The 21,512-nt window shown below is 41.2% G+C and overlaps 1 protein-coding gene across 10 annotated transcripts in view; it reads right to left on the reverse strand.

The window, feature by feature from the left end:
• Positions 1-21,512, reverse strand: part of ctnnd2b (catenin (cadherin-associated protein), delta 2b) — a 213,254-nt gene that overhangs the window by 34,365 nt on the left and 157,377 nt on the right. For all 10 annotated transcript variants that reach the window (XM_013264678.3, XM_013264676.3, XM_005475919.4 and 7 more), the window contains one exon: positions 17,937-18,150. In XM_013264678.3, coding sequence (XP_013120132.1) covers positions 17,937-18,150 — 214 coding nt within the window. The remainder of the gene's footprint in view (positions 1-17,936; positions 18,151-21,512) is intronic.

Here is a 21,512-nt window from a genome sequence, read left to right on the forward strand (position 1 = left end):
CAGATCTGTGTGGGAGTGTGTGTTTGGAATAAGGCGTCCTCTCTTCAGAGCTGTGTTGTTCACTCATGGCTGAGCAGCAACTCTGTAATTACAGCTTCTGTTATCTGTCTTTGTGAGTTTGTATGAATTTGTTCTCGTGTGCGTTTGTGTGCACATGTCTTTGAGTGCCATCTAAGCCCCCTTGACAAATCAGTCTTAACCCTGTCTGCTGTTTGGACCCCGTGTGTTTAAGACGGTGCAGTCCCAGTTTGTGGTCAGAAGGAGTTTCTAAATGATTAGCTTCTGGTTCCATGACAGCAATTAGCTGGGAGTGTCATGTTAGCAAAACGAACTACTTGCCACTTCATTTCATCTCCTGCTCAACAGGCCAAAGGCGGCATGCTGTTTCTTGTTTTCTTCAGTAACCTTGGCATTTAATATAATAATTGCAGCTGACTTTTGCATCTGTGAGTCAGTGAATTTTGGTGTGTTTAACTCTTTAAAGGTGCCATTTGCTTAGCGTATAGATTTTGCTGAATATTAGCTTACCAATAGCAATACTGGCTACAGTAAAAAAAACTACATCTCATTAATTCTACTAAAAAAGTGCTTTCTTAACACTTCTCATCTTGTTAGCTAACAAAATACGCTGTTATATCAAAGGACAGCCTAACTAGGGTTTTGTTCAGAGATAATAAAAGATAAACTCTAAAGCTATTAAGGTACTAAAGTTAGAGTAATCATCTCCAAAGTATAACACCTGATTAATCATTATTTTTTCTCTCTTTTTCTATAACTTGATTTCAAATGTGCACAATACATCTACGATATATAAACCATTTTTGGAGCAGACAGCTTTATCAAGCAATGCTCACAGTTAGCGCCTGCTTTTAACATATGACCTGCTAAATGGATAAGGGAAAGTATAGTAGTACAGGAGGAGGGAAGCAAAAACAGGCGGCAACTGCAAAGGCTGAGTGAGTTGCATGTGAGGATGGACAATAAGGAAGCAGAAAAGGACTTGTATCAGTGGGCTAGGCAGAGAGACTGAGCTAGAAAGGATGTGCAGCAGGTTAGGGTTATCAAGGGCAGGAGTGGAAGTGTGCTAACAGGTGAGGAGAGTGTGTTAAGAAGATTGAAGGAGCAGGAGGTGCTCATGAGTGTAGAAAATTAGAGCGAGGAGGACAGATGGAGGACAGTAAATCATGATGTCACAGACATATGATGTGCAGGGGATTAGCAAGAAGGAAGTGAAAAGAATGAGGGGTGGGTAGGCGGTTGATCCAGATGCCATACATGTGGAGGTTTGGAGATCTCTATGGGAGAGGGCTGTTGAGTTTTACACCAGTTTCCTTATCAATTTGAGAGTGAGGCCTGAGGAAGAAGTTTTCTAGTACCCATTTTTCAAGAACAAGAAGCAGAGCCGTAGCAGCTACAGAGAGAGAAAATTCACGAGCCATACCATGAAGATATGAGAAAGAGCAGTTGTTCCATTTTCACGTAAATGGCCTCCTTGACTCCCGACTCAAACCAGCGTTCCTCCCTAACCAGGATGTCTATAGTCTCATCACTAAAAGAGTGGCCATTGTGGAGTCTTGGCCTGATGAGGTAGCTCTTCTGCACTGAGCAATCTGCTTAACCAGGTTGTTTGGTTTCCCCGATGTATAATTCACAGCACTCCTCCTGGAGTGCCTAACTGTGTGCAGTATATTACTCTGTGCCAGGGGAAGTGATCCTTGGGGTGGACTAATTTTTTGGTGTAAAGTGGCTTGGGGTTTGAAAGCCACAGAGACACGGTGTTTCAAGAAAATGTAACTAATTTGTTCTCATAATTCTGACACATAAGGCATCATCAAAATCTTTCATTAGACATACTGTATAAATGAGTATGGTGCCAAGAGAGCAACTGTGGAAGTTATTAGTGGCAGAGAAGTATGTGAAGGTGGTGGGATGTACAAGGATGTACAAGGTCAAGGAGCCTTGTGGACTATGATGTTTGCAGATGACACTGATCTGTAGTGAGGAGATGAAAGAGCCTGGAGAGGTGGAGGTATGCACTGGAGAGAAGAGGAACAAAAGTCAGTTGAAGCGAGACAGAATATATGTTTGTGAATGAGAGGGAGACAAGTAAGAGGGTGGGAAAGGGAACATGGTAGAGACGGTGACAGTAGATGAGTTTAAATACCTGAATTCACCAATCCAAAGAGAGGTGGAGTGTCAGGAGTGATTTATGACAGAAGGAGCAAGAGTGAAAGGGAAGCTTTACAGGAGAGACCTTCTATCAGGGGCGGATCTAGAGAAATTTTCTTAGGGTGGCATGAGGGGGGCAAAGAAATCAAATGGGGTGGCAAAATCAAAGCCTTTTTTCAAACACATATGCAGGTGGTTACATATGGTTAAAATGATTCAAATGCAGTAAGTATACACGTTTTTCATATAAATATAGTCTATAACTTAATTATTGTCTGTAGCCCACATAATTACACACTTTAGTTACATAAAACATGTGAGTTTTGATGTTATGTACTGTATAGCCTGTATAATAAATAAATATGGAGCCCAATAAGTATAAAATCCAGAAAGCTACACAACATGGGGCGGTTCATTTACAAACCAAGGTTATTATCGTTAACGAAAACTAACAAAATAACGAAAACTAGAAGTGAAAAAACATTTTCGTTAACGGAAATAAAAATAAAAACAAAAAAAGGAAAACTAACTAAAACTGTAATGAGTGTTCACAAAACTAACTAAAATTAACTGAATTTATAGCAAAAATGCGTTTAGTTTTCGTTGATGTTTGCGTGTCATATAATAGTCAAGGGTGAAAATGAAGTTTAGTTTCCAGGTTTTTTTCTTGCTGTGTCTCATTACGCCAGCAGGTGGCAGTACGTTAGTCGAGTCGTCTGTGTCGCTGCTCCGTCCACGCGCAGAATCATGTCAGGAAAAGTCTGGAGAAAGCACCAGCTTCCAATTTGGGATTACTTTGAATATGACTGTGTTTTGGATAAAGCAAGTGTCTTGTAGTGGAAAGAGACAAATTATGAGGGACATTTCTAAAGGGAAAAAAATCCCACAAACCTTAAAGTGCACTTGAAAAGCTCACACAAGAAGGCTAACCTAGCTTACCTTGAGAAGGTAAGGGAGCACGCCCAACCCTCATCCCCAGAAACAGAAGCTAACCCCAGGCAAGGCAGCGTGATGCATCCCGAGACAACAGGACTGGGATATCTACATAACTGTGTGAGTCAATTGCCTTAACACCCGGTGCTGCAAGAGTTAATAGTCTCATTGGGGCCAAGATATACATTTTATAGTTGCCTGGTATCAATGGTTGTTCATCTGCCTTTATTTATTTATTTAAAGAACCCATAGGTGGGAACGTGAGTTGTCTGTCTCTGCGTGTTAGCCCTGCGACAGACAGGCGACCGGTCCAGGGTGCAGGGTATGGTAGCTGGAATAGCAACATACCCAAGGATAAGCAGAAGAGAATGACTGATATGATGAAACTGGGATTTTGTTACACTTAATTATTGCAAACACAACTAAAACTATAACTGAAACTAATCAAAACTAAACTGAAACTAATGATTTTCAAAAAAATAAAAACTAAACTAAACTAGCAAACAATTGGTAAAAACTAATTAAAACTAATATAAAATTGAAAATCTGAAGTCAAAACGAAATAAAAATAAAAACTAATGAAAATTGCAAAACTATTAAAACCCTGCTTCAAACACAAGTCTAACTTAAGTTTCACACTGTTTTTTGTTAGAAAACAATCACATTGTTACAGCTTAAATTACACAAAATGTCAGAAATCTGCACTGTCATGAACAAAAATTTAAACCTAATTTTTCATGATTTGTTGGATTAACCCACTCAGGTCTGAAATACAACCAGACATTTTTGACTCCTTTTCAGTTTACGTTTGTATTTCACCCTCATTTTATTTTTCCCCCTTGCCTTGTTTGGTATCATTATTTTCAGCTCAACTGAATTTAGTTGTTTTTTTCACTGACATACTGCATTAGTATTACTGATCTGAAATCACACAAAGAACTTAAAATCCTAGCAGTATTTTCTACTTAGTGACAGTGTTTACGTTGCAAATGTGCCTTTGTGACATTCATTAGTGCCCTCACTGACACACAAGACAAAACAACAACTACACAACAGAACAACTACACAAGACAACACAACACTAAGTATACACTCCACACTAAACGTCACAAATCTCCCGCATCTAAAAACTCTCTCTCTCTCTCTCACTCGCTCTGTCTCGCTGCCGTTACCCTCACTCCCAAAACTCTCCCCTCTTCCTAAACAACCAAATCCCACGTGTTGACTTTTTTTTTTAATTGGTCGACATGGTGCATTTTTCCACCGATAGGAAAGAGGTGGCTTTTTTCCCCCTTTCTTTACTGTTTTCGCGCTTTCCTTAGAAAACGCTTAAAACACACACACACAAAAACGTGACGACAGTATTTAGAAAAAAGCGTGGCTTATATATATTATCATAACTCTGGATTTACTTGCCTGCAGTAGCGGTTTTTGATACGGGTGGTAGGGGGCGGCATCACGGGCATTGGCAAAAAAAAAAATTGCTCGTACTCATGCTGCCCCGACGGCAGCCAGCGCATATTGGGAATGGCATAGGCACCGATCGGTTTTCTATCGCCCATTTGCTGGGAGTAAGGGCGCCCTCTGTTTGCGAGGTGCACCTGCTGCTTGCGGCACAGGGAGGAGAGGGCGGGGCGGCGGGGGATTCTCTGGCTGCCTGGAGCAGCATCTAATAACCAACTCGCAAAATAAAACAAAATAAAAACAAACCAACAAACACGAAAACACCAGACATTGTGATACAGACTTATAATTTGCACCGATGATTTTTAGAATTTCTACGTGCAAGTGCGAGAGCCCTCAGTGCGCCTGCTCGCTGCTGCAGTCAAAGTAAACTTTATTGTCATCTCCGCTACATACAGTCCAGCATATAGAGAGACGAGGCGACGAGGCTCCAGTTACAGCAGTGCAAGTAAACAAACAATAAATATAAGAAGAGTAAGAAAATAAATATACACTTTAGGACTCGGGGTAAAAGGATCAATAACAATTTAAAATGTATAATTTAGAGTTTGATGATTTAAAGTCTCACACATAACCCGTCGAAAGGGGAGGAGAGCCGGCTGCTTCCAAATAGAGCACATTTCATTCATAGTGTTGTAAATCCAAGCCCATTATGTATTCATGATTTGAATCCTGAGTTGTGTGAAATCGCAGAAATAAACCCTAGACAAAGTGAATCTGTGAACTAAGGTGTCTATTAGGTTATGTTGTGGTGATCCTCGGGTTGGGGGATGGGTGTTCATACTGGAGTGCAAAATTAAAACTAAGATGGACAAGAAAAGTTCAAAGCCATCAGGTGCTCAGTTTAGAAAAAAGAGAAAAGAAGAGGAGGAGAAACGAGCAAAGGATACAGGTAAGCAGATGTGTCATTGGATAATGACAGGTCATCCTGAAACAATCAGAATCAGAATACTTTATTAATCCCTAAGGAAATAATGTGGGTTACAGTTGCTCCAAGAAGAAATGGTAAAAATACTAACAGTAACAGACTAAACTCCAGATTTTAATATTAATTAGTCATTGTCAGTTGTTGATTTGTCCTGTTCTCATTGTATGACGAATTATGATGGCTGTTTGGTAGCCGTTTGCATACTATGCATACTCTCTCTCTCTTCATATGTGCGTGTGGACAACAGTTTTATGTTAATGTACAATCCTTAATATGTTTTGTGTGTGTGTGTGTGTGTGTGTGTGTGTGTGTGTGTGTGCATGTTTCTCTGGTGAAATTCAGTATGGTTCCGACAACAGTTTTATGTTAATGTACAATCCTTAATTACGTTTTATATGTGTGTATGTGTGTGTGTGTGTGTGTGTGTGGGAGGGGGGGGGGCAAACAGGCTAGGACTGCCACTGCTGGCCTGTAATTAAAATGTAAAAACTTTGAAGTCCGAACTTTCAATGTGGGCTGAAATAGAGACTCAGCGTGGCTGCAGCTTGTTGCTATGTCAGCTTACATCAGTCATGTGATTTGGAGGTGCAGCGTGTCCGTGGACCACAGAGAGTTAATAACACTCACCCTTTCTTCCATTTCCAGAGTGTAACATCCAACCACCTGTGTAAAAAGCGAAATTCCCATGGTGTTGTTCAAAATGTGCTCTGGCACAATCATAAGCATCGCTTGCTACTGAAAACAAGAAAAAAGCCGGTCCTGCTATGGGCTGAACCATTTGTTAATGGTGGAGGGGGGGAACACTATGCAATATATTCAGTTTTAACATTTATATTCACTGTTGACTGTAACTACGCTCAAACTGTTAATGCTATCTTATTTTAATAAACAACACTGTCATATGCAAAACTGGGGTGGCACTTGGGGTGGCAAGGGATCATTTTAGGGTGGCACTTGCCACCCCATGCCACCCTTCTAGATCCGCCCCTGCCCATGCCACCCTTCTAGATCCGCCCCTGCCTTCTATAATGTATACTTCGAGATGGCAGCATGAAAAAAAAAGATAGAAGGCCAAACTGGAGATGGGAAAGTTGAAGATGTTAAGATTTTCATTGGGAGTGACCAGGATTGACTGGAATAGAAATGTATATATTTTAGATGGAAAACTAGGGTTGAATGGTTTGAAGACAATGTTAGAAAGGTAATAGCAAGATGGTTTGGACATGTGCAGAGGAGAAATACTGGATATATTGGACAAAGGATGCTGAATATGGAGCTTGCAGGCAGGCAGGAGAAAAAGAGACTACAGAGAGGATTAATGGGTGCAGTGAAGGAGGTAATGCAGAAGGTTGGTGGGACAGAAGAGGATGCTAGAGATCAGGTGTGATGAAGACAGATGATCTGCTATGGCGACCCCTAAAGGGAGCAGCTAAAAGAAGAAGAATCAGCTAGGCACAAAGGTCTCGGATGTAATTTAAGTCGACAACGCAATGCACCGATTATTTCTCTCTCAGACAGTAATGTTAAGTAGTAGTTGTTTTTTTAATGACACTAAAACTACAAGCAGTCTATATAAGGATAGTTTTGGTTATGTAGATATGTAGATTTCTGATGATACCTTAATATGTTTTTTCTTTAAATTCCACTTGTTGCTAGCAGCATCACTTTGAAGAATCAATGTCTTTATATCTCTGCATTCTCATACACACCTTATGAGACAGATATTCGTTACATTGTGACATTTGGGCCACACATACACCCACAGCATTCACACAATACTTGCCACAACCCATGTTAAGCATGCTTCATGACTTCTGGGCAAGATGAGGCCCACACAACACTTGGCAGTGTGGTGACAGAGTTGTGCCAAAAGGCCCAAATGTGTCTGATATGTGGGGAAAGTAGCTCCTACATGCAAGTGTATTCAAAAAATGATGCAAAGAATTAGGACATTTTTCCTGGAAAGTCAAGAGGATTGCAAGAGCTTGTAATTTGCAATTAATCCATGCATACATGCCTAAATTGTTACCAAAATCTTTTAAAGTGTTAGATGTTGTCCATCCCAGTAGCATTTCCTAATCGGTGAACAACACAGTGATGGAAATAGCGAATTAGCACTACATTCTGCAAAATCTAAAAATAATGCATTTAATGTCCTGTGGCTAAACTGTTGGAGCACAGTGTGTAATTCCCCATTGTTATATATCACACATTAGTTATAGCCTGTAAGCTGATGTCATTTTTCATATTTCAAAATTTGATCATATAAGTATCTATTTTCATCTCTTTTAACTTAGTGGTGTCTAAACAACTCTGACAGGTCTGCTCTTCAGTATTAAATTTGGTCTGACGGATTTAACATATGTCTGCAACTTGCAGTGTTCAAATGAAAAACTGTGACTCTCCCACAATGTGAATTTCCATTTTCAATGCATGCTAAATGAGTGAATAAGTAAGAAATAAACACGTTATTGCACATGTCAAAAATGCAATGAATGATGTCATGCTGCAGCTGCAAGACAAAGATGACTTTTCCCCATCCTGAGTAAAGTCAGCTGTTTGCCAGCATCGCTACTCGCTTGTGCAGGGTATGACATCATCTCCCTGAGGTGAAAGGCAGTGGGATTTTATCTTTGATTTGAAACACACACTCTCTCACACAAACACACACACACACACACACACACACACACACACACGCAGTCTCGTGCACACATAATATTGCCTCAATGTACACCGGCTCATGTTATTGCTTTGCTTACACACATGGATTCAGGCATGCACAAACACTTGCATCCAAGCTCTTAAAGCCATGCACATGCACGCACACACACACACACACACACACACACCCAGTCATGAGTGTGTGACAGATGAAGGAGGTTAATTGCCTCAGCCTTACATCATGAGTGGCAGCAGGAGGTTGTTATGTGGAGGGAGGGGAAATGAATATGTTGGCTATGTCTCTTTGTCTGTGAAGCCATTTCCCATCTTTCATTTGCAGCGTACTTTCATCCCACTGTCATATTTCTCTCTTCTGCAACACGTTCCTTTGTCCCCCACTTGATCTTGCTCTCGTTTCATTTTTTATTCCTCAAGTCTCCCAGTGTATTTCAGTAAGTGCTTGCTTTTTGACACATCCTTGTTGTGGACCACTTTGAATCTGAGACTTCAGAGATTGCCATTCTGTTTGTGTGTCTAGCTTTCCACAGGCATGAAGGTTAGGCTAGTCATCAGACTACAACTATATTAAAATACGTCTGATTATGACTGTAATTATGGTTCTCGGAAAATTAACACCCACCATAAACCTGACACCCCCAGGCAGGTGGGGGGTTTCTACGACGTCAACTTTCCCCTTCCAGCCATGGTTACGTAAACTTAATGAAACACTGCGATTTATCTGAAATAAATGTGACCCTGAAAGCAGTTCCTTAATGACACAAATGTACTAACCCCGCCCCTCGAAATTTCATTGTCAAGACTGAAATTTGAATGAATTTCACCTGTAAGGACATTGATGTCCTCTTTTTACTCTAGTACCGCTGAACCTTAACACTGCTGCAGCACAGCAAGAAGATTGTGGGTTCAAATCTGTTTGACGTCTAAGGAGTTTGTTTATGAAGATTCTCTTCTCACTTTTCAACTAAATTTTGTTGCAAAAACATTTTCTATTTAATATTCTATCTAATATTTTCTAGACGTCGTTTAACAGTCTGAGAAGGCAGCTCGTCACTTTTCCTTTTAAACCAAATCTCAATGTTGGTGAGGCAACAAAACTATCTTTTGAATGTCTATTCAACAACTATTTTTGGGGGGGTGGGATGCACTCAAAGCCACATTTGAAGCTACTAGTACTTGAATGTTCCCCCATTTAAGGGAAAACTACACACTCTACATCAGTGCATTCAATTATTAGCTTTAGTTATTGTTTCCTTACGCACAAAAAGAAAAAAAGAACACACTCCTATTACACAACATTTCATAATCTCAAGCATATGGTTAAACCATCCTGCCCACTGAGCAGTATGGTATATGCTCTATATCTGTTGAAATGCATCACTGCACCTAAACCCATTTATGAGAAAAGTCAAGTGAACACTGTGCAAAGAAATACATAAACCAGCAAAGATGTTTGGTTCTGTCTCACAGGGAAGCTCACCTCTGCTAATGTGCTTTTCTAGCTTTTTTGTCTACTATAGACCTACAATTGCTATAAGTTCCAACAAGAAATCACCTTCAGGAGCTGCTTGCATTCAAGTTACGTACATAACATCTCTAGGGAGCCCACGCTAGTAGTATGACCTTGAGAACAGTAGGGGGGGCTTTGTAGTAAGAGAGACCACCCTCCTCTGACAGACTGTGTACACCACCTGCCTTCTGAGTGGCTCCGCAGAAGGCAGGCGAGTCCTTTGAACAACTGAGGATAAATCAGTTGTCACCTTTACTAATTGCTGAAATTGTGCAGTAGAAACAAAATGTAGATTACAGCTAAGGGAGCCCTCAAGATCACTGGCGACATGCTGAGCCAGCTGTCTTGCAGCTGAAAGTGACCAGGCTCACATTTTTATCCCTTACATGACACAGAAAGGAGATTTCTTAAAGCGGGGTCAACGGCAGCACAAAGAGGCATCGTATGGATTTGACTCGAAAGAATACAGCCTACGTGCAGCTTTTATACCGATCTTGACTGAATAAATTCACTGAATTAAAAGGTAATGAAATATATGTTAGATTGTGCTGATATCAGCAGATTTAATTACAAGGGCTAGTTCAGTGACTTTTTTGACTTTATATCAGTATTAGGGGTGTCGTGATAACCTTGTATTGATGATATTTAAAGGTGAAATAGCAACACTGTGTGAGTAATATGGTAACAACAGTGTAATGCAGACTCAGTGTGATTGCATTTCTACTCAATTTGTCCAAAAAGGCTACACACACTCAATAAAGTTACGGATGAATTCAACAGATTGTGATTTTTATTCAAGCACAACAATCATGAAAATCTGATATTGTGATAGTTTTAATCTGTTTGGCTTTATATTATTTTACCACCTTTCTTCAGGTGTCATATCCTAAAGTTCTTAGAATAGGAGGAGAGTTGATGTGACCATGTTTGTCAGCGTTGCACACTGCAGCTACTGATACTGGCACGTAATCAGAGCAGCGCTTTGTTGGCCCAGAAGTGACACATTTATAACCTCAAATTAAAATCATAGGTGTCAGTTTTACTCTGTTGTCATAATGATTACTGTTTAATCACTTGGTCTACACTGGCCTATAGCTGTGTGCATTAATGAGCCTCAAAGTGAGTAATTATATTTACACAGTTTGGGTCCTTTAATGACTTTGTCACTGATCACTGGAAACACTGTGGGGAAGCATTTTATATAGTTTATGTCAAGGTCAACCAGAGTGCTTCTGCAATATGGCAGAAACAAAGTAGGAAAGGAAGAAGACTTGTGGTAATATCCCATTCTTCATTAGATTCAATCTTGTTTTAATGAATGGACGTATTATTTACCTGTAATTATGAAAGAGGCTTGATATTTTCTTAACAGAGGAACTGCATTAAAAATCCTTTTAAATGGACTGAAAAGATAATGAGCACCGTAGAACTCAAGGGAAGAAAACTGCTGCATGTTTGCATAATTAACTGTGGATGTGCTAAGCTTTGCACACTCATGCACAAAAACATCTTTTTGCATTATTTCCACTGATTTTAATTCTTGTGCAGCTTTATGTTCATCTTTTTATATTTTTTCATGCATTGGCCTATCAGACATCCTTAACTATTAAACTCTGTTAATAATCAAGCATTGTTCTTTTAGTCCTCCCTTTTTTCATCTGAGCCCCTCACTCTATCAAGCTGATGTCCTCTTTGCTCTGCCAAAGCTTGATGAGCACCGTTGCTGGACTGCATCCAGACTGTGGAGCGTTCCCATCAGTAACGACTCTGACAGCTTCCATATCTGCTTCTAACCAGCGTGAAGAGTCCGGACCTGTCGCTTGCAGTGGTGTTTTCTCCCGTGACTGACTAAAAAAAAGAAGTTGTATTGTAATGACAAGTGGAACCACAGCTACTGACAGAACGCAAATCTGTGAAGGGAATAAAGAAGTTAAAGAAAGCACAGCAAGCTGTGAGTCAGAGGGGGCCGATGTCATGTTGTTAGCACTCCTCTGTAGCTCAGATTAACTTGTCGTTTTCACCAACATGTTCACAGCAGCAATAAATGGACCTCATGTAGAATTAACATGACTAAAACATAGACAGGTAAAGCCTGGGGTTAATAAAATAACAGTTCTGTATTCTCCACTGAATCCACCACGGCCTGTTATTTCTTCCTGCTTCCCTGTGACTCTTCATATATCCTTTACACTATTTTGATAATTCTTCATAAGTCTAACATTTGTATTCCATCCGTCAATATGTCCATCCATCCATCTTCTGCTGCTTGTCTGGATCCAGGGGCAGCAGTCTTTCCCTTTCAGCAAACCCAGTCCAACTATTCCCTGTCTCGCCTGGGCGCCCAGGGTCAGCTCTGGGTCTTTCTCCCTTCAAGACATGCTTTCAGCACCCCACCTGAGAGGCATCCTAAACAGTTACTCCGCCACCTCCAATTGCTGCTCTTGATGTGGTGGAGAGCTGCTCTACTCTGAGCCCCTCCCGAATGACTGAGCTCCCCAACATATCCACAAGGGAGAGCGCCCAGCCACCCATTGGTGAAGAGTGAGAGCAGGAATGCAGATCCTCCTCTAATTTAGCAGCTTCTCTTTCACACACTCATGAAAATCATTACAAAATGAACATTATGTTGTATTCAGTAAAACCTGAAACTGTTGGAAAGTTGTTACTGAATGTTTACTCAAAGAGGAAGTTGCTGCAGTTCAGAGTCTGTTGTTCATCTCAGCAGCCTATTGGATAAATTTCCATAAACCCCTCTACAGACAGTCATGGTTCATCCATACTGCATGAGAGCACACTTTTCCTCACCATGCCATACAGCTAAACAATATACAAGCAACTCCGCTTGTCCACAGTGGGCAAATTTAACGTACTGGAAACAGAATGGAGCACAACCTCACCTACTTCTGAGGTGCACTGAGAACAACAATAAAATAAAGAACTAAAGATGTTGAACACACAATCATGCATCAGCGGTAATGCTCATATTTGGTGTTTTCAATCTGCTTTATTCCCCCCATATAACCTTTATTAGTTCTAAAGACGGAAGGTAAAAAAAGACAGTAGTTACTGAACTGAAAGAGACTGAAGAGCACAGAGCAAAAAGCCTGCTTGTGACTTTTTGTGCCATGAAGCAAGCTGCACACATGAATGAATGCGTGTGCTTGTGAACCAGCCCTTTGTGCATGTTTGCGTGTCTATGCGAGTCTGTAGCTACCAAGGCAGGCAGCTTGACTTCCCACTGTGATCCTGATTCAAAAAGCTCACCAGAGAGCAAGCAAGAGCCAGAGAGGGCAGGCGATATAGAAAAAGATGGAGAAAATAAAGGGAGACGGAGAAAGGCAAAGAGGACAGGAGAGAGACAGGAGAAAAGAGAGAGACCAATTACAAGAATCCGAGTGCAGAGGGATAAGAGAGGGAGTGAGAGAGGCTGGCAAACAGGGAGGGAGAGAGAGTTATTTCCTCTGGGTCTTTGAGAGACAGAAGAGAGGAGAGCATGGTCTGTCTGCGTCCGGTCGGTCGTTCAGCTGATTAATTTGTGACAGGAGGGATTTCTGTGCTTCGTGCCTTGAATTGCTTCTCTAATTTATATGGTAATCTTCTTTAAGACTCTAGCAGCATACAAAACCCTTTTATTTCCATCTCTGCTAAGCCTAAAACCTTTTCTAGACTCACTTCACACATATGCATATTCAGAAATTCACACGCGGGTCAAACTCGACACCACGTGGCTGTATGTTGGAGCTGACATGCTTCTTGGTTTGACTTTCCTAATAAGACTTTTCCATTAGTATTCAGAACTGTGGGATATTAGCCCAAATACTTCCTAAACTGTTTGTCTCTCACTAATATCTCACATCAGCCTGATGTGTGAAGTGCTGCTGTAAATAATTTAGAAAGTGGCTCGGGGCAGCTTTTGTGTGAGGAGACACTTTGCTTTTGGACAGTTTGCAGAGAGGGAAAACAAGTTTTCACAGTTACAGGTAAGCTGGACTGAAACCTCTCCTAATGTCTCCAAGAATTTGTTAGCTGCTTGGAATACTGTTATGAAATTGTGTTAGACATCCTCGATAAAATAAGAATGCTGTTAAAAACCTGCTTTCACATTTGTGAAACAGAAGAAAAAAGGACTTTACTGTATTACCCCAAATCTAGGTCGAGCCTAAATATCTCATGTGACTGTACCAAATGAAAGATCTACTTGGCACTGTATCATCAAAGCCATCGGCTGAGATTCGTCCACAGACTGTGGCTTCTCTTGGTGCTATCAACAATCAGACAGGACAGTAAATACATTGTGGAAAAGAGCCAGAGATTAAACATAACTAATGAGTAGATGCAGAGCGGTAAGAGTGAAGAAGAAACAGTGCATGGGAAGCCCCCAGCAGCCTAGGCTTACTGCAGCATAACTAATGCCTGTTTTCCACTAGTACCTACTCGGCTCGGCTTGACTCAGCAATACTCATTTTATGGGTAAGGTCCTTATAGCAAGGTGGCCTGAAAGCCCTGTGATGTCATTTGGATGCAACACATTCTCCTTTTGGAAACAATATACAAGGTCTTAAATAATCAGGCCCCATCTTATTTTAATGACCTTGTAGTACCATATCACCCCATTAGAGCACTTCGCTCTCGCACTGCAGGCTTACTTGTTGTTCCTAGAGTATTTAAAAGTAGAATGGGAGGGAGAGCCTTCAGTTTTCAGGCCCCTCTTCTGTGGAACCAGCTTCCAGTTTGGATTCAGGAGACAAACACTATCTCTACTTTTAAGATTAGGCTTCAAACTTTCCTTTTTGCTAAAGCATATAGTTAGGGCTGGACCAGGTGACCCTGAATCCTCCCTTAGTTATGCTGCAATAGGTGTAGGCTGCTGGGGATTCCCATGATGCATTAAGTATTTCTTCTTCAGTCACCTTTCTCACTCAACATGTGTTAATAGACCTCTCTGCATTGAATCACACTTGTTATAATCTCTGTCTCTCTTCCACAGCATGTCTTTATCCTGTTTTCCTTCTTTCATCCCAACCGGTCGCAGCAGATGGCCCCGCCCTTCCCTGAGCCTGGTTCTGCCGGAGGTTTCTTCCTGTTAAAAGGGAGTTTTTCTTTCCCACTGTCGCCAAAGTGCTTGCTCATAGGGGGTCATATGATTGTTGGGTTTTTCTCTGTATGTATTATTGTAGGGTCTACCTTACAATATAAAGCACCTTGAGGTGACTGTTGTTGTTATTTGGCGCTGTGTAAATAAAACTGAATTGAATTGAATCAACGTCCTGTTTGAAGCACAAAAACATCTGCACTTCGTTGTTGGACCACATTGTTGGTTTCTGTGCAGCCATTCACCTCAGGTCTACAAAATGCCAGATTTGATTCTTGTGCAGGAGTCATGACTCATCCAGTGATGTCACTCCCTGGCCAATCAGTGCCATGTAGTCTGCTGATGTCACATTTTCCGCTCAACTCAACTCACTTGGAACCCCGACCGAGCAGGTACTAAAAAGTACCATGTACAACCAGTACCAGCTTTACCAAAAAGGAAAGTTTTCAGCCTAGTCTTAAAAGTAGTCGGGCGTCTGTCCTGAATCCAAACTGGGAGCTGGTTTCAGCGTAGAGGGGCCTGAAAGCTGAAGACTCTGCCTCCCATTGTACTTTAAATTAAGCCAGCAGTCTGACAGCGAAGTGCTCTATTGGGGCGATACGGTACTAGGAGGTCTTAAAATAAAATGTGGCCTGATTATTCAAGACCTTGTATGTCAGGAGAAAAGGCAAGGGCTTAAAGAAATGTTGAGAAAGGTCAACAGTACCACCCTGGAAAGCTCTGAGAATCTCTTAGTGTTAGTTCCAAATACAGGCTGCAGCTTGGAAGGAAGTTCTGATCTGATTTGGTGCAAAGATGCCATTGAACTTTTCTAAAGATTTAGTGTAACACTCTTGTTTGTGAACAACAATTCTGTGAATTGAACAGATATGGATTAGACTTCAGTTTCACACTCTTCCCGTTAATCTAGTCCAAATTTGGCATGGCTAAGTAGTGGTTTCATGTGGTCTAGTACTAGATTAGACAATTACAGGAATCAGACGACAATGAAACGACCCACTTTTGCTGCCAAAATAGCTCTGAACCCATCAGGGCATAGACACATGGGAATGTCCTCTGGTGTCTGGTTCTTTTGGGTCCTCTGGGTCGGAGGACAGTACAACCATGCATTCTATATATGCTCGACCAGACTGGGCTATGTAAGCTTATCAACACCTTGTTTGTCGTGTTCCTCAAGTCAATGCTTAGCATTTTTTCCGTGTGCGAGTGGCACTGTCCTGCTGAGAGGAGGCCACTGCCAGTGGGAAGGGAACAAAGTTTGTTTAGGTCAGTAAAACTCCATCTGTGGCAAAGATCAACCCGAGGATTCCCAGAGAACTAGATCTTTGTTACTATTTGGTTCATTTGTTAGTGGTATTAATGTCGTCACTGATTTGCTTACACATCCTCACAGACTGACTACGGCAATAAAAGGCATAAATCATAGGACAAATATCCATCTCTTTGCAGCTCCATAGCAAAGATGTTTTCATGAGTACTGGTGCTGGTAAGAGAAATCTATATTTCTCATTTGGCTCATGGACTGGAAACACCCCGCCCCACCCCTGGGAGTTTCTGGCTGTAGATCAGTTTGAAAATTAAGTAACATTCCTTTTCTGGCTCCATCATCTCTCCATCCCTCTCGAGAGGTAAGAGTGTGTGGCCGTCCATGTAAACTCTAATCAGAAAAGAGATTGCCAGGATACAGTAAATGCTGTAAAAAAGAGGCGTTGCTGGTAATCCTTTAATTTATCCAAGTTTACAAATGCTGACCTCCACGTGGATTATAGAACCTCAAATTAGTCCACCCCGAATACGATTTCTATGGAGATATTTGTGTTTACTCACAGAGGATACAATCATGCTGTGGATACAAGTGCAGTACAGATCTTTGCACAGAAGCTCAGTTTGACAAGTCAACAGCACTTGATGAGTACGGGGAAGTAGGCAGGCGGTAAACAATGGTCTCCTCTGTGTGAGTGTGTGTGTGCCTCTGTATTTGTGCTGAAGTGTAAATGGAAACATGCATAATGCGGCATGTTTTGTGTCTTGGACTGCTCTCTGTAAATATAGTCATATCTGTATTGTCCATGTGAAGGAAAATAACGTGTGTGAGGACTATATAGGCACTATAGTACGAAGGAGTACCTGCAGGTAGAAAATCTAAGACTTTTTCTTGAATTACAGTTTTATAGTATTTGGTATATTAGCAACAGGACCTTTATGTCCTGTATGGGCACCCTGACTTCTCTGCAGCTATGCAATGATGCACTGTGTATTCTGACACCTTTCTATGAGAACCAGCATTCACCCTTTCAGTAATTTGAGCTTAAGTAGCTCATCTGTTGGATCGGACCACACAGGCCAGCCTTTGCTCAACATGTGAATCTGTGAGCCTTAGCTGCCCATGACTGTGTTGATTAAATTTCAAGCCCTTTCCTCAGGCTGAAATGTCCAACAAGCCCAGTGCTAGTTGAGGTTCACATAACGTTCTACAAAAATAAGCCTCATTATCTGATAATTTATAGATTTTTGCACACCGTTTTATTCACTTGGATTCCAAAAAAATGCTTTTTCACAGGGCTGGAGTATTACTGCTGATCTAGTTATACTATCCAAGTACTACATCAGCTGCACTGCAGCCTTAATGCTGCCTTAAATGAGGCACAAGGAAACACATGATAAAGCTCCTCCAGATTCCAATAGGTGTTTTTGTCCAGAAGAAGGATACAAATCTGGTTAGTTCCCAGGAATTATGGTGAGTATTCACTAATGATGGCAACTTAAAAATACACTATACGGACAAGTACTGGGCCACTTATAGATTACACCGACAGGAACTGCTCAGCCATTGAAACGCATGTAATAAAGCAGCCAGTTTTTGATCTAAAAGAGGTTTTGGAGCGATCTCGCTCTGTAACTTGTAACTATTGTCTGGCTTGGTATCTAAGTTGCTATGGTATGGAAGATCTAGGAGGGAAGAGGTTTCACAAATTGACCTGTACTCGATCGTATGGAGCGACCACTTTAATGACCCATTCTTTCATAAATGTTTTAAAAGGCAGGCTGCATGGCTAGGCGCTTGATTTTATACAATGTGACATAAAAAAAAAGGATTCAAAGATAAAGAGGTGTGGTCCAATACTTTTGTTTAGATAGCGTATGTGCTCGTGTGTTACCTGTGAGCAGCTCTCGGATCTCCACGTCTGTGGTCTTCCGGAGCAGTCGCACTAGAGCAGGTATGCCTCCGCAGTTCTTCAGGGCGATCTTGTTGTCGTCGTTGGCTTTGCCATACACCAGGTTCCTCAGGGCTCCGCAGGCGCTGCGGTGGACGTCAGTCATCCTGTGGTCCAACAAGTCCACCAGCAGCTGGATTCCACCCTGCCGCCGAATCTGAGACCAGAGAGGAGGGATAGATATAAGGTGGTGATTATAATAAAACGAGGGGTGTTTTTATTTAGCCTGAAAGACACTGGAGCATCGTTTACCCCAATCTCCTCACAAAATGTTAACAGGTGAATAGTACTTTTTACCTTGTTAGTACTAAAAGAAACAAACAGGCTATGCTGGTGCTCCTCTCACTGATGCGAGGTTTATTGAAATGCCAGCCACTGCACTTTCTGTCCTATCAGCCCTCCCTGCTTTCCTCTGTCTAGACAAAGAGAAAATGTAGGGCAGACTGGCTCCTCTCCATAAAAACAAAAGCAGTGGAAGAGATTGTGCAGAGATATGGTAGGTGTGCTTGTCTACCAGGACTTTTGTACCGCAGCATTGAGCCTTATTGCACGGCTGTGTTTGAAAATGCCAGAGCCGATACTGGCTGTTTACAAAATCAGTCACTACATATTTCCAGTAACCTGGGGTGGTTAGGATAATGTAAAGTACTTAATATTGTGTCAAAAAAACTGTGCAATTACAAGTGCATTTTAATAAACCAACACATAACCCCGAATAATACAACCAGCAGCAAAGTGATTGTAGATTTCCCTCTTTTTCTTTTAGATAGAGGGAACAAAAGTATGGAGATCTTTCTTACCAAGGGTGACGTGTAACTTGTCTTTTTTAAGTTATTCAATTGTGTTTTGGTTTTACAGTCATGCAGTGCAAACATTCAAACAACAAAAACCTAAAATGAAAGGCACTAAGAGTATTTGGTAAGAGTACGTGGTTATTATTGATAGCAACAAAACAGAACAGTTGTGTAATTGAAGTAAACATACGTATTAGTATGTATTACTCTACTTTCAAGGACCCTTTGAGACAAGACCAAAGATGAGATGTTTGGTCATAATGCAAAGCGCCACATTTGGCTAAAAACAAACACACAAACACAGAATATCAGCACAAATACCTCATCCCAACTATCAAGCATGGTGGTGTAGGGGTGATGATTTGGGCTTGTTTTGCAGCTGCAGGACCAGGACATGTACCAGTCACTGAGTCAACTATGAACTCCTCTGTATACCAAAGTACTCCAGAGTCAAATTTAGGCCAACTCTGACAGGTAAACTGGGTCTGTCAAGGTTCTGGGTCATTTGACCTGGTATTTGTGGTTTTTGGGCTTTCAGGTGTACATATTTTCAGTGTATTTAGTCTAGTTCATAGATGCTTTAGAGTCTAACTCCTTCATCAGGGTTCCCATCCTCTTGTGTCGAGCTCATTCACGTGTGTTTTCCCTGTTTAGTTATCTCACGTCGTGCTTTATTTTGATAACTGTGCTTTGCTTTTGCTCTGTGATTTAGTTCAGTTGTCTTTATGTTTCCAGTACTTTATAGTTTTCAGTTCCTTTTTGGACTTTTTGTTTCATGCCTTTTTTGTGCATTATCCACCAACAGCCTTAATAAATGGTTCCCTTTTTGTTCATTCCTTCCTGCTTTCTGAGTCTGTGTCCGGATCCACATTCTACAACTCGTGATAGGATCATGCATCAGGACAAAAGAATCTCAGTGTGGAAAAAGCCTGGACCTCAACTTGATTGAACTCCTGGGACCTTAAGAGAGCTGTGCATAAACAGATGTTCATAAATCGTAAGGAACTGAAACGATCTCGTACAGAAGAATGGGACGCAATTACTCGACGATAATGTGAGAGACTGAGAAAGTCATGCAGAAAATGACTGCTAAACATGGTCCTGCAGGGTATCGAATCATGGGGTCCAGAAAGTCCTGTGAAAACTTTCCTTTTCACATGACTGAATGCACTGAAGTACTTGGTTACATTTAGACCCTATAATGTTTTGGTGATTAAAGCACAGGGTGCTACAATAATTCTGCAAGTTGAAAAATGATGCTTAATCGAGTGTTACAATTGAGTGATAGATCAAACTTAGTACTGTCTAAACTCGAGGTTTCACACACAAACACAAAACACATCTTATATGTAATTTGGGAGATGCCAACAGCTCTGGAATAACAGCAGTATTTGACACCTTGGGAACAGGAACGGGCTGAGGTCTCTCTGTCTATTATTTCACCAGTCAGGCATCTTTCTCAAGGGCAAAAACAGCTTGGCCCCTGGGTTGTAGTTTTGGCAGTCCTGCGCTAAATACTACCATACTTCATCAGTCATCTTACACACCCTTGTCTCTCCCTCACTCTATTTTTTAATGCCTGTTGGCTGATTGCTGTTTGAAGAACTTTGTTTGCCCTCGAATCCATTTCCTCCGTGGGGATTAATAAAGTGAACAGAGCTGAACTGAATTGACATTGAGGAGACAGATGAAACTGTTTTCTGCAAGACACTGAGTGGTGATGGCTCCAAAGGACAGGAGGAGCAAGTGTAGGCACGCAGTTATAAGCAAAACTGGGTTAAGTGCTCGTAATGAGGAGTTAATGTCATCTGATGTGGAGCGTGGTGGAGCTCCTGCAGGTGCGCACGACTGGGGCAGAGTTTATTGTGAACAAAGGCATGTCTTCAATCTTCATTTCTTCATGTAATGCATTACACTCAGCAACACCTTCACATATTGCAGTGCAGACACATACTTCATACTGCAGTTCTCTTCATTACTTGCCGCAACAAAGAGAACTAGATAATGCCGAGAAAAGCATAAAAGATTCCTATGAAGAAACTGGGCAGATTCACCGCCTTCCAGCTCAGCATCTGATTTCTCACCATGTGTGATGCTAATCAGGTGTTCTTTATCCTGAATGAAGAACATTGAGAGAAAGCCTTCTTCATCAATTCCAATTAGGGACTAAATAAGTTAACAAATTAACCAGATTTTTCAATGTGTAGATTTTTGTGCTTAAGCCACATAAAACATTTATCATATAAAGTTATTTATTATGTGTCATGATTATGATCTGCGCATTGGTCTCTGGTACCACATAGCTCCTCTCCTCCCGCTATGAAAACACACTAGCTAACTCATTCATATTGAAAAGCAAAAAGAGGACTAAGGAGGAAGAAAACAGCAGCTGTAATTCTCATCTTCAGGACGAGTTCAGCTAAAATTAACCCCCTGCTTGCTTTATCTTTGTTGTTGTGTTAGAGAGCAATGGCACCTGGTACAGTACATACAAATTATATAAGACTTTATTTTTTTTACTCTTGGTTGAACTCACAAGCACCAACATTAAATTAGTGAGCTCAAGAAAGGCATGTATTTGGATGCAGGTTTACTCCCGAGGAAAAATGAATAAAAAAAAAAAAAAAATGCCGTGCGGGATGCGAGCACAGCCAGACCAGCCCTAAAGCATGATGGGCTTTCAGTTAATTAGATCAATTAGCAAACAGCTGTGGTGGAAAACAGC

The sequence above is a fragment of the Oreochromis niloticus genome, linkage group LG18, assembly GCF_001858045.2.
Source record: "Oreochromis niloticus isolate F11D_XX linkage group LG18, O_niloticus_UMD_NMBU, whole genome shotgun sequence".
Lineage (NCBI taxonomy): Eukaryota > Metazoa > Chordata > Actinopteri > Cichliformes > Cichlidae > Oreochromis > Oreochromis niloticus.